The sequence below is a fragment of the Aplysia californica genome, unplaced genomic scaffold (genome assembly GCF_000002075.1).
Source record: "Aplysia californica isolate F4 #8 unplaced genomic scaffold, AplCal3.0 scaffold00029, whole genome shotgun sequence".
NCBI lineage: Eukaryota > Metazoa > Mollusca > Gastropoda > Aplysiida > Aplysiidae > Aplysia > Aplysia californica.
In genome coordinates this window covers 1,505,341-1,518,366 of record NW_004797299.1, presented here as the reverse complement: position 1 = coordinate 1,518,366, position 13,026 = coordinate 1,505,341, and the positions used below count along the sequence as shown (strand labels likewise).

The following is a 13,026-nucleotide window of genomic DNA, read 5'->3' as shown; positions in this document are numbered from 1 at the left end:
CTAACTTCCAGTACTTAAAGAACATAGGCACGTGTCAAAGCCAACTCGCCCCATTGTTACAAAGGATATAGGAGACTGAATTTTTTGTCACTAAATAATGGGAGAATGCCCATACACATGTAATTTTTACATCTTAAAGTAATTTGTTATCATATATTTGTGGAGAAACAGAGTAAAAGTACTGTTCTATTCTGAGCCATTCACAAAGTGATATAATAAAATGATCGGCAGACAATGAAGCCCAGTGAACATACTTTACAATCCTGGAAGTTCAAAGTCATATTACACAATTAGTAGCCCCCCCCCCCCACACACACCCCCCCCCTCCCCCCACCAGCTTTCAGCTAGGACGTTGTATCCCTCTCAGCCTAACAGGCAGGCTAGTTGAAGCAGCCCATCTTTTAGATGACATAAATCAGTGTAGTGTAAATGTGAGCGTACAATTTTCTAAATTACAATTACATAATCCCCTCACCAAACCTAAAATAAAAATAAATCAATGAAATGACTTGTGAAGACAAAACAGGTCTGTCATAAATGTGTCATGGTAAGTGTAGTCATGTTTGAGGCAAGCACATAGAGAATAAAACAATCAAAAGGGCACAAATGTTCCAGATAAAGTTTTATATTTTTAAGAAGTATTCTTTGCTGTCACACATGTTTCTGCAACCCATCCAAATAAAATGTGATCATTATGCACGCATTCACGATCTCGTTTTCTTATTCTGTGAATTCATGATGACACTCACTACCGCATTCATAGAGAAAAGAAGATCATTATTACATCAAACGTTGATCTGAGTATGCATCTCAACATGACAACAAAGTGTAAAAAAAATTAACTCTGCGTAGACTGAAACATGCCCCAAGCACACAGAACAGTTTGATTGAACAAAAAAAACCAAAAAAACATTTCCTTACCAACTTATTCCGCCTCTAGAATATAACTCCAATGTATTATGGAACTGTAAAGAAACGACATAGTAGCATGCAAATATACACTCTTTTCCCTTTTTTCATGACTAACACAGTAAAAAGAAAAAAATACCAAATCGGGCATTCATTTCATGTTGGTAACCCTGTATCCCCAGCTTCAAAGCCAGAACTCATCAAAACTCGTCTTTGGTTGTCTTTGTCTCTTGTTGCTTCGCCTCTTCCTTTTCAGCATCCTCCTTGCCTATCTTATTAATGGCGTTGTCAATGTACTGGTAGATCTGGTCTGGGCTCACCGTGGGGCCCCACGCTCCAATGACTTTGCCCTGGTGATCAACAAGGTACTTCCAGAAGTTCCAGGTAGGAGGTTGGCCCGATTGTTCTGTGGGCACACAAACAAAAAGTGGCATAAACACAGAAAACACATTGTTCTACATATAATATATGTGACACCAATTTTGATGGAAATAAAATAGAAAGATAAAATGTGTCATGCCGTGGCGGAATCAGGTGCCCACCAGCATATGGAGTTATTAGTATAATCTTAAAGTTTAAAATTATTCAATTGTCTTGCTTATGATGAAAAAATTACCTATCTATTTAGAATAGAAGCTGAGCTACTGGCAATTGAAAGAGGTAGTGGTCACCTGGTTTCAGAAATAAATGTATCACGACATGGTAGAATCAGGCATTCGTCATTTTTCAGGCATATGAAATTATTGATATCATCTTAAAACTTGTTCATTTGCCATACTTTCAATGAACAAACATCAATCTATCTTGAAAAGAAGTCAAAATATTTGCAGTTGAAGGACTTTGGGGTCGCCTCGTTTCAGATATAAAATTAGCGAGAAAATGGGTGCCAAAGTTTAGTGACTACCTTAAGAGCCCTTGGCAACTGCAAATTTAAATTTTTTAACATTGTTCAGTAAAATTTACACATAAATATTTTTTAAATAGACATTAAAGGTGTTGAGCCAAAAAACAAAAGTTTGATAAAAACTGCCAATTTCTGCGATTTCATTTTTGACAAGCGTCTGATTTCACCACGATGCCTCACAAATTAGCAAGAAATTGGCGGGCAAAATTTGGTGACTTCTGAAGCTTTTGAGTCCTTGGAAACTGGAAATTTACATTTTCTGTGCCTGTTATCGAAGTTTTTCAGTAAAGTCCACGCAACAATGTATCTTTAAAACAGACATAAAAGGTGTTGAGCAAACAAATAAAAATTCGATAAAAATTACCAAACAGGAAGAAAGATACGGATTTCTTTGATTTCATTATTTGACGAGCACCTGAGTTCACCATGATGCCTCCCAAATTATGATTTCAGATTCTACATCATCTGTTGACTTTTTCATGTCTAGTGAGTGACTATAACTCAGCAGACCCAGACCACAGTGATCACTTTAACAGCCACTTTTCTATATGATCTTGAGTAGCCGTTATCAAAACTGTATCAAATGAGGGGGCAGGAGTGGTGGGTCTTGGATATGAGTTCAAGTCCCCTTTTCGTTATGTACCAATAGCGTTATGTACTCGTTTTTATAAAAAATACACATGCATAAGACTAAATTCGGGACTTGGACAACCTTTAGATAAATTCATGTTTCTCTGTCAACGTATTCGCTATACTTATGCTGCACTGTAGACCTATTCTTATTACATCTGCATGAAAAGTATATTGGACATACTTTAGATTTTGTTCATGATCAACATGAATAGAGAAGAGTAGAGGAAACTGGCACATAAGTTTAAAAAAAAAGAAACAAAAGAATCACAGTACTCAACAGGACTTTCAGCCATCACACAAGTCACAGGAATAAAACATTACAGATCAAATAAGCAAAAACTCACGAATGAGGTAGTTCCATGATGGGGGAACATCTTGACCGATGACATTTATCTTTGAAAACAGTAAAAAGGTAGCTCCCATGCTATTGTAAGCAAAGTTGTGGATTTCTCTGAGTGTCTGAAACAAAACCAAAAAATATTAAATTTGGTTTCTGAGAAATGAAGTAGTTGGCCTAGTGGTTAGTCTGCAGGGCAAACTCAAGTGTGGTGTAAGCGCACCTTTATAATAATTATTGTGACGTAGGCCTAAAGGGCATATCACGTGACTGACACCTCATGTGATTTCGTGCAAGTAGCGGGTAATCTCAGTGTCACTCACTCACTGAAGCCGAAACGAGTAACATCGGCTAACCAAGAACTACCAGAAGACGAACAGGTGGGGCCCCACCAACATCAACTACCATCTAGATCTACTACTGCAAGACTCAAGTTAGTCGTAACATAACATCTTGGGTATGATTCCTTGCCATGATGGGGCTGATGTGGTGCCTTTGGGAAAGACATTCTACATAAGATTTCCTCACTATATCCATGAAAGAACGGGGTATGATATCAGCATAATGGGGGAATTAAAATTACTAATTTCTTATTTTTTAAATGATTCCGACTGTCAGTTCCACTTAACGCTAAGGGGTCCATGACATGATCAGTTAAAACTGATAGTTGTCCATCCTCTTTGTGATAAGGATGTAATCTTGGTAAAAATACTTCTTTTTTGTGGTCTTCTAAATCCACCAACAAAAAGAATCACTTGCAAGTCATTTGGATTATTTTGATGCGCCGACTCCAAATTTGATCATTTTTACAATAAGACATAGTTTTCAAAATTGTTTGCAAACAAAATAATTATGATTAACAGGCTACAGGTGTCACAGACCGTCCATTCATGGATGCTGGGGCCCTCTGACGATAAAATTTGACTCAAAGACCCTGAAAGAACTTTTTTCCCCCCAGAATATGTAATACAGAGGTGAATTCATGTGTAATAACCTTGCCCTTTTCAGTATTTTGTTTTTAGACTTTGAATACCAGGGTAGAGTCATTTTTAACTCTGCTGTAGAAGTTAGTCTAGATATATATCTACCTTATCATCATTTTAAATATATTAAATGCATTTATGTGTGTCTCGCCCTGCAGGTGGGGGCCCCAGAGTTTTACTATAGGGAAGCAAAGAATACACCTGCCGTGATACTGCGTGTCACAAGAGGTGACTAAAGGTGCATAAATTTGGTCGCTCGAAAAGTGCCAGTTTGTGGAGGGCCAACTACCCGACCCAGTAAAAAATGGAAAGTTATAGAAACACTAACAAACACGCCTTATTATTTTTCCGTCTTCACAGACGGAGGAGCTTCTGTATCAGCAGGAACAGTGAAGGACAGCCGACAAAGCCGAAAGGACTCTTCTGACCCGAAACATTCTCTGTAGAACAAGTCTCTCCGGATTGCGTCGTGGAATGATCGCACCATGTATGAAGCAGGAAAGAGTTCTCAAGTGGCACAAGAGATGAAGAGATACATTCTGCACATACTTGGAGTCAGCAAAACACACTGGAAAACAGTCTGGACAGATTTTAGGAGGGAAAATAAGCACCATGCCATGCGGAGGGAGTTGGAATTATTTTGAGTAAGTAGGCACAGAAGTCACTTAGAGGATGGGAACCACAGAGAGATAGGATCATGTGGCTTCATTCACTACAATGAATAAGTGCATCAACATGAACATAATTCAGATCGACGCCCCAACAAATGAAGCCTCGGATGAAGACAAGGATACTGCCAGCTCCAGGGGGTCATCGACAAATGACCAAGGAAGGATGTCAACATCATTGTGGGAGATGCTAATGTTAAGATTGGTCAGGACAACGTAGGTTATGAAGGAATCATGGGATAACATGGCTTGAGACAAATGAATGAGAACAGTGAGATATTTGCAAATATCTGTGCTTTCAACAGTTTTGTCATTGGAGGCTCTATTTTTCTCCATAAGAGGATCCAAAAGGCTATATGGGTATCATCGGTTGGAGTGACCGAGAACCAGATCGATCATTTTTGTATCTCAAGTAGGTTCAGGTGTTCACTGGAAGATGTCACGGTACAGAGAGGGACAGATGTTGGATCGGATCATCATCTGCTGTTAGCAAAACTCAAGCTTCGTCTCAAAAAGCTGGAACCAGAACAGGAACCAAAAGAACAAAGTTCCAAGTAAGTCTCTTAGATGGACACAAGAAAGAGGAGTTTCAACTGCAGTTGAGGAACAGATTTCAACCCTTGGCGGATCTTGGCGATGAGGACATGGAGGTGGAGAAGCACTGGACCAAGGTCAAAGAAGTCTTTACTTCAACAAGTCAAGAAATACTCGGTGAGAAGAAATGGGACCACAAGGAATGGATTAGTCAATGGTCAATGGATTTGATTAGGATTAAAAGACAATTGAAAGCAGAGACAAATGCAAGTAGAACAAGGGGATCAAAAGCTGATGCAATGGAGCAGTACAGGCCAACAGCTAAAGATGTAAAGAGCTCACTAAGAAATAACAAGGAGGAATTCATGAACAGGCTGGCAGAGAGGGCAGAGGATGCAGCAGCAGGAAGGAACATGGGAATCCTTTACCAGACTACAGAGACTCTTTCTGAAAAAGTATGGGATACCAGAAGTAACTGTAAAGGACCAAGAGGGAAAAACTATTTTTGGCAAGAGCATTTCAACAGTCTCTTGAACAGACCACCACAAAGTAACCCACCAAATATTCTGCCAGAAAGAAATGAGTTACCAATCTGCTGTGATTCTCCATCAAAGCAAGAGATTAAGGATGCGATTAAGAAGCTGAACAACGATAAAGTGGCCGGTCCTGATCAGATTCCACCTGAGGCCCTAAAACCAGATGCCAGTGTGACGACAAACCTCCTTCTCCTGTTGTTTACCAAGATCTAGAAAGAAAGCAAGTACCCAAAGGACTGGAAAGAAGGGCACCTTGTGGTACTTCCTAAAAATAGAGGGATCTCAGCAACTGCAACAATTACTGAGGAATCACTCTTCTCTCAATACCAGGTAAGGTCTTCAACAGAATCATTCTGGAGAGAATCAAGTCTGCAACAGATCCAAGACTTTGAGATGAACAGGCTGGTTTTCTGAGAAAAAAAACGGTCAACCACGGACCAGATTGCCATGCCGGGGATCATTGTGGAACAGTCCCTGGAGTGGAACTCCAAGTTGATTGTCAACTTTCTTGACTATGAAAAGGCCTTTGACAGTATAGACCGAGCAACACTGTGGAAGATACTGAGACATGACGGAATCCCACAGGGATTGGTTAACCTCATCAGGAGCATGTACAAAGAGACAAGTTACAGGGTTATACAAGATGGCCAGCTCACTGACAGCTTTGACATCAAGACTGGTGTGAGACAGGGATGTTTACTATCACCTTTCTCTTTATCTTGTCAATCGACTGGCTGATGAAGGAAACTACCGGAAGACACAGAAATAGCATACAGTGGACCCCCATGGACACAGTTGGACGATCTGGATTTTGCAGATGACTTGGCGTTTTTTTCCACACACCCAGGAACATTTGCAAGCAAAGACCACAATTTTAAACAGCCTATCAGAGTCTGTTGGACTGAGGATCCACCCCGGAAGTCAAAAGTCCTAAGGATAGATGCACTACGAAAGGAGCAGGCCACAGTAGAGGAAAATGCACTAGAAGACATCGAATCCTCCTGTTATCTTGGGATTATAATTGACCGAGAGGGAGGAACAGGCGCTGAAATAAAGTCTCGTATAGGAAAGGCACAGACAGCATTTATTTCTTTGAACAGGATTTGGAGGACTAGGGATACGAACAAAGCTGAGGACTTTCAACTCAAATGTGAAGTCAGTCCTGTTGTATGGATGTGAGACATGTTGTTGTTGTTGTTGTTGTTGTTGTTTTCAAATCCCTTTAGCTGCGAGCATTTCGCTCTTGGCAGCACAATGCCTCACTCAAGTAACAACGTGTCCTTGTCATCTAGTCAACGCCAGAGGGATGTGAGACATGGAACGCATAAACAGGATCCAGGTTTCCTTGAACAAGTTTCTGAGGAAGCTACTGAGGATCAGATGGACAGACAGGATCACCAACGAGGAAGTACATGTATTAAGAAGAACGAGACAGAGCCCAGTTAGAGATGGGGTGGGAAGAAGGCGTTGGCGATGGAATGGACACACTTTCAGAAAGTCAAGCAGCTGCATAACAAAGAAAGTGTTAGATTGGAACCCACAGGGTAAAAGATCAAGGGGAAGACCATGTGGAACCTGGAGAAGAGTCACGGAAAAGGATGTACAGAAAGTGGGAAGACATGGAGTGACATCAAGCGACTCGCCCAGGATAGGGAAAGGTGGAAAGTGTTTGTTCGTGGCCTATATAATAATAATAATAATAATAATAATAATAATAATAATAATAATAATAATAATGAAGATCATTTCTATAGCGCCCACTCCCGTGTAAACACAGCTCTAGGCGCTTTACATAAATGCATGTAAGAAAAATATTCATGCACGCGACACACACACACACACTCACACACACACACTCATATACACACAAACACACACACATATACATATACACACACACAAACACACGCATACACACTCACGAACACATAACACGCACACGTGTATGCCAAACACACACAAACACACACTCACACACACACACACACACACACACACACACACACACACGTACACACACACACACACACACACACACACACATATCTACTTGCTTATCACACGCACACGATTACACATCGTCACGAAATGAGAATAAAATAATATATACACTGCAATTCACAAAATACATAAATGGATACATAGACATTACATAACATTGTACTGAACATGAATCTACTGACTTAAAAGGATGTCATTAAATGTGTCTTTAAAGATTTTTTAAATTTAGACTCAGATGTTGTATGTCTCAAGGGTTGGGGAAGAGAGTTCCAAACTGACGGATCAAGGTGGGCGAACGATCTTTCAGCTAATTTTTTACCGCCTTTTCTAGAAACTCGTAAAAGATACTGGTCGCCTGATCTTAGTGATCTAGATGGAACATAAATCTGGATGAGATCACTAAGATATGAGGGAGCTTTGTTATTGACACATTTATGACATAATATTGCAATTTTATATGACATTCTAGCTGACACGGGAAGCCAATGCAACGTTCTTAACATGGGAGTAATGTGGTTCCTCTTCTTTTTCTTTAGTACAAGCCTAGCAGCATGATTTTGAAAACTTTGTAACTTGTGAAGAAAGGTATTTGGTAAGTTAGCTAGTAAAGCATTGCAATAATCGATGCGTGAAAACAAGAAAGATGACACGAGCGTTTTCAACGAGTGTTCGTTCAAAAACATAGACATATGACCAATTCTACGCAATTCACAAAATAAAATGGTACATAAATAATTGATATGATGTTCCATTGACAATTTTGAATCAAAATACACTCCCAGATTTTTTGCTTTGTTAGTAAAATACAGTGTTTCATTTTCAGTACAAATATGATCAATGTCTACGGGGATATGGCTTTTCTTTGGGTTACATAACAGAATTTCAGTTTTATTTTCATTAAGCTGGAGCTTATTATCAACCATCCACTTTTTGATGTCATCAATACACAGACCCATCGTAGTAAGCAAGGTTTCAACATCTGATGGTGGAACAGATTTATATAACTGTGTATCGTCAGCGTACATGTGATAATTCATATTGTGCTTTCTAATCACAGCTCCAAGCGGCTGCGTATATAACGTATACAAGATTGGACCCAATACTGAACCTTGAGGCACTCCAAAGTCTATATATATCCTGATCCAGGGAGAAAAAGGCAATGATGACGATGATTTAGGTCTGAATGTTGGAGTGAGTTTGACAAAAATCTATACTAACAACATCAGTAACAACAAATTTCAGGACATTAGTGTAGAGAGAGATGCAGGCCAAGATAACAAAGAAACAGACCTCTGATGAAAACCTCATGACTTTACATCTTGACTAGCTTGTCTATTTAAAATGACCCTTTCTTTCCTCTTTGAGACACAGTACTGGAATTTGTTAGAGACGTATTCTGCTATCGCTAGGATATTTTTCTAGTCGCTAGTAATGAATTCAGAACTGAATGATTAAACAAAAGCTTACCCCGGGCTCCTGACCACCAAACTGATTACACGGAAATGCCAGAATGTTGAACTTTCCGGTTTCCCTAAAGAGTTGATTCAGCAGATTCAGAGACTTGTAGTGGTTGTCAGTGTAACCACATTCACTAGCAACATTCACCACCAGCGTCACCTGGAAAGCAAAACCACAACAGGATGAACACATAAGCCGATTTACCTCATAGAGAGAATTACACAGTTCCACAGAATATCATTTTAAACATGTCAGTTAATGAAGTTTGTAATTGGAAATAGCCTTCAAACTCAGAGGTCCCATTTGCGACAAAACGTGGCAAGTCCATTTTTCCAGTTTTGAAAAAATTATGAACATTTCTGTTCTTCGCCAATTTACTGAATAATCTGGAGCAACTTTGGTTTTAGAGTAAACATAATGTAAGGTTTGGTTGACATTCGCTAATGAATGAAATCTATCATATTGGATTCTTCCTTTAAATTTATCAGATCTCTACACAAGTCTTAGGAACAAGGGTGCACCTTTAGAAGTAAGAAATGAGTTCATACGATAAGCATACAAAGACCAGAAAACCATATATTTGGAAGGCTCTTTGAAAAAGCTATATATAACAAACGCTGAAAAGATAAATGATTTCGACATTTCAAATCTTCCAGGAAACTCAGAAATTGCCAAGGACCTGACAAAGCCATTTTCACTGGCTTGCAGAATTCTGGCTGCCCGCAGTGTTAGTGAGTGCAGACCAAAAGCAGCGACCAGAAACGTAGCTACTCCGTGAAAATATGGTCTCTTTACCACTATAGAGTGTGCACATCAAAAGCCACGGGCTCGCTCTGCATGCTCGCATGCAGCTTGGTACGAGCGGCAGAAAATATTTCGGTATTTATCGCCGCTCCAATTGAACCTCATCGTGACCCAGATCTTCCCATCGAAGTCAGATCTAAAAATAGGTGTACCGGGTTGCGCAAATCATACTTTCCAACACACTGAAATTCACCCAACATAAATTATTACCTTTTCCTGTTATACCACTGTGTTTACGGTCATTTTTCATAATCAGATGCTGCTTTCGGCAGAACCAACTATTAATTTATTGCTGCTGTAGTTTCTTTTCTGATGATGATGGTGGCAATGACGATGACGACGACAATGAGGGAAATGATGATGATGATGATGATGTTGACAATGATGATGGTAATGATGATGATGATGACAATGATGATGATGATGATGAGTCAATGAGCTCTACAGACAGTGTTGGACTAAAGGAGTATTGTTTTATAGCCAGTTTTTTGATTTCGTGAATTTCCTGAAGGCAGGGTCATTCATGCAAGAAAATGTAGTTTTTTGTTGGTTTTGCTTTTTTATGTTTTGTTTTTGGGGGGGGTGAGTTTTGTGTTTAATGGCTCCATCGACACAAAGTTAGGTCATTAACCCCCACGGCAGGAGAAAAAGATAGGAAACAAGGAAGGGTAGCTGAAGAGATTTTTAAAAAGTAAGGAAAGGACATTTTAACGTTTTAAAGTATACCGGCACTGCCTGTGATGACGGGGCAGTTAACATCAAGCCCTCAAAATGGAATGCAGTTTATTGTCTTACCCAAGACCCTACCTCTGTAGTTCCAACTCAGTTATGAACATACTACATGAGTTTGGCCATTTACATCAAAATGGCACTGAGCATGGGATCTTTTTCTGTTGGCCCGATGGGTGCATTATAATACCAAAGTATGTGTCAGATATACATTAATAATTGATGGTTCCAACAAATGTAGCAACATACAAGCAGGCCATTCATCTGGAGTGCTGGCCATTTTTGTCGACACTAAACTGATGTAGGCCTACACATTATGTAGCACCCACCACTTCTCAACTAATCGCAAGAGCTACTAGCTAGCATGGCTCGGTATGTGTTTGAGCATGCGGCTTTCGGTGTGAACAGACAAGCTTTCATCCAGACATGGGCTTTCTAACAGCTAGCGGTCGGTCAGCCGTCACAGCTTTTGGTTTGCACGCTTAGCTACTCGTTTATAATAAATAACCGCACCATGCCGCGGTACAGCTATAGTTCGGCTCACCGCTCTTGGTCAGCACGCACCATTTTACAAATAACAAACTATCTTTTATTGTGTTCCTCCGTCTCAAAAAGAGTTCTAAAATACAGGAGGTCCTCCTTTTTAAAATTGTGCACTTTTGTTCAGCATCGGTTCAGGGGTTCGCGAATACCGTTTCGGAAACTGCCCAGGACCTGAAGAAGCCATTTTCGCTGATTAGCAGAGTCGCTGCCACCAGTGGTTCTAAGTAAAACAGACAATCTTTTGCGTTTCTCTGGCTCAAAAAGAGCCCTAATAACTACAGGGTGCACTTTCATAGCATCGATATTTCAGGGGATTGTATAGACCATTTTCATATAATCTGCTGATGTTATCAGCAGTACAGGCTGGTGGCAAAGAAAGTGCTGATCTCATCGGCACTTGCCAGTAACTGGGTTTACAGGTAAAATCAGGTTTGTGAAAAAAGTTTATCCTGAAATATGTGTCTCACCTTTCTAGATACAACAGTACTAGGCCAAACTTCGAAAGTGGTGTTTGACATGTTTTGTCATGAAACTGTTCGTTAATTCTTGACTCACACACATTTACCAGGAGTGTATTTTATATATAAGGTACAAAATTAGGGTAAATAAATGATAGTACAAAATTTGGGTAAACTAATGATGATATTTTTGTTGTTGTTGCTATCTTGCAAGTTTCCATTCTATGCCAGCTGTAAGACATTATAAGTTCAATGGCTGGCAAATAAAAATCTTCACAACTCTTTTGTGAAACTAACAAGTACTGATCCGACTTCCCAGAAAGTCATTTTAACAAGCAAGAGGCTATTCTCCGGCGTCACGCTGGTCAATGGATCGATGGCTATTCTCCGGCGTAACGTATTGCACATGTCGCTTCTCCACAGCTTCCCATCTCCCCTGTCGGAACGTTATGGCCTTACTGTGCCTTACATTTAACATTCATCAGGGTCGGCATTTCTTCAGAATGCGATTCCCCGTAGGTGGACAAGCAGCCACTACTCAATGAAAGCTCCAGGGACAGAAGAAGGAGGAATTTTTGTGTCAGATGTGACAGCGCCAGAAGTGCCAACAACCTTCAGTCACAACCAGATGTACGACACTGTACGTAACAAGAATTGGCACACAAATATCAATATATTATATAGATCTAGATCTATATCTGAACAAAACAGCTTTATAATATTATGGTTCCTTGTACTAGATTAGAAGGTGCCATAACAATAGATCTAGGACTATTAAAGTCATACTTTTTTCAGCACATTTACCTGTCCTCGATATCTCTCGAAGGAAACGATGTTGTCGTCTATATCCACAGCAAAGAATGAGTAAAAATCAAATTCCTCAGGAATTTCTTCATCCAGATGGGAAAAAGAAATACTATCCTCATTTTTGTTTGAGGTAACTGAAATGAATAGGAGGAAAGACAGACAAAGCAAATGCTGGAAAAGAAAAATTGTACACTTCATCTTTGATCAATTTTGCTCTCCCAACGAGGGCCACGTAGACTTGGACCTCCTTGACTGCATCAATTACTTTCAACAACAGTTCAAACGTTCGCAACACAACTTTTAGATTCCTGACAAAAGCTAGAATTTGTGGAGAATATAGTGCAGGAATTCAGTTTGCACTTTAAGCCAGAACTATGAGATTCTTTAGAACTTAAAGTCCGCAAGCGTCGACTCTTTCATTGATTTCAATAAAGCTAGGCCTATTGATCGCGTTTTAGTTTTATTGTTTAGGTGGCACCGGAAATAAATGGTTGCGTTGACAAGTATTGCAGATTCTAGCAGTCAGCTTTTATACTAAGATTGTGTTAACTTCGTGAAATATTAGTTTCACAACATAAACAACGTTCTGAATTAACTCAAGGTTTCTGGGTACCGGTGTATAGAATGTACACACACACACACACACACAACATACACACACACACACACATACACACACACACACACACACACACACACACACACACACACACACACACACA

General features: G+C 39.7%; 1 protein-coding gene across 1 annotated transcript; it reads right to left on the bottom strand.

Moving 5' to 3' along the window:
- Positions 1-448: 448 nt before the first annotated feature.
- On the bottom strand, positions 449-12,796 carry LOC101845824 (glutathione peroxidase 7). Its single transcript, XM_005091386.3, has 4 exons — positions 12,302-12,796; positions 8,973-9,122; positions 2,791-2,905; positions 449-1,315 (listed from the first exon to the last, which is right to left on the bottom strand). Exons 1-4 carry the CDS (start codon positions 12,500-12,502, stop codon positions 1,110-1,112), a joined length of 672 nt encoding a protein of 223 aa, XP_005091443.1. The 5' UTR covers positions 12,503-12,796; the 3' UTR covers positions 449-1,109.
- Positions 12,797-13,026: the final 230 nt, after the last annotated feature.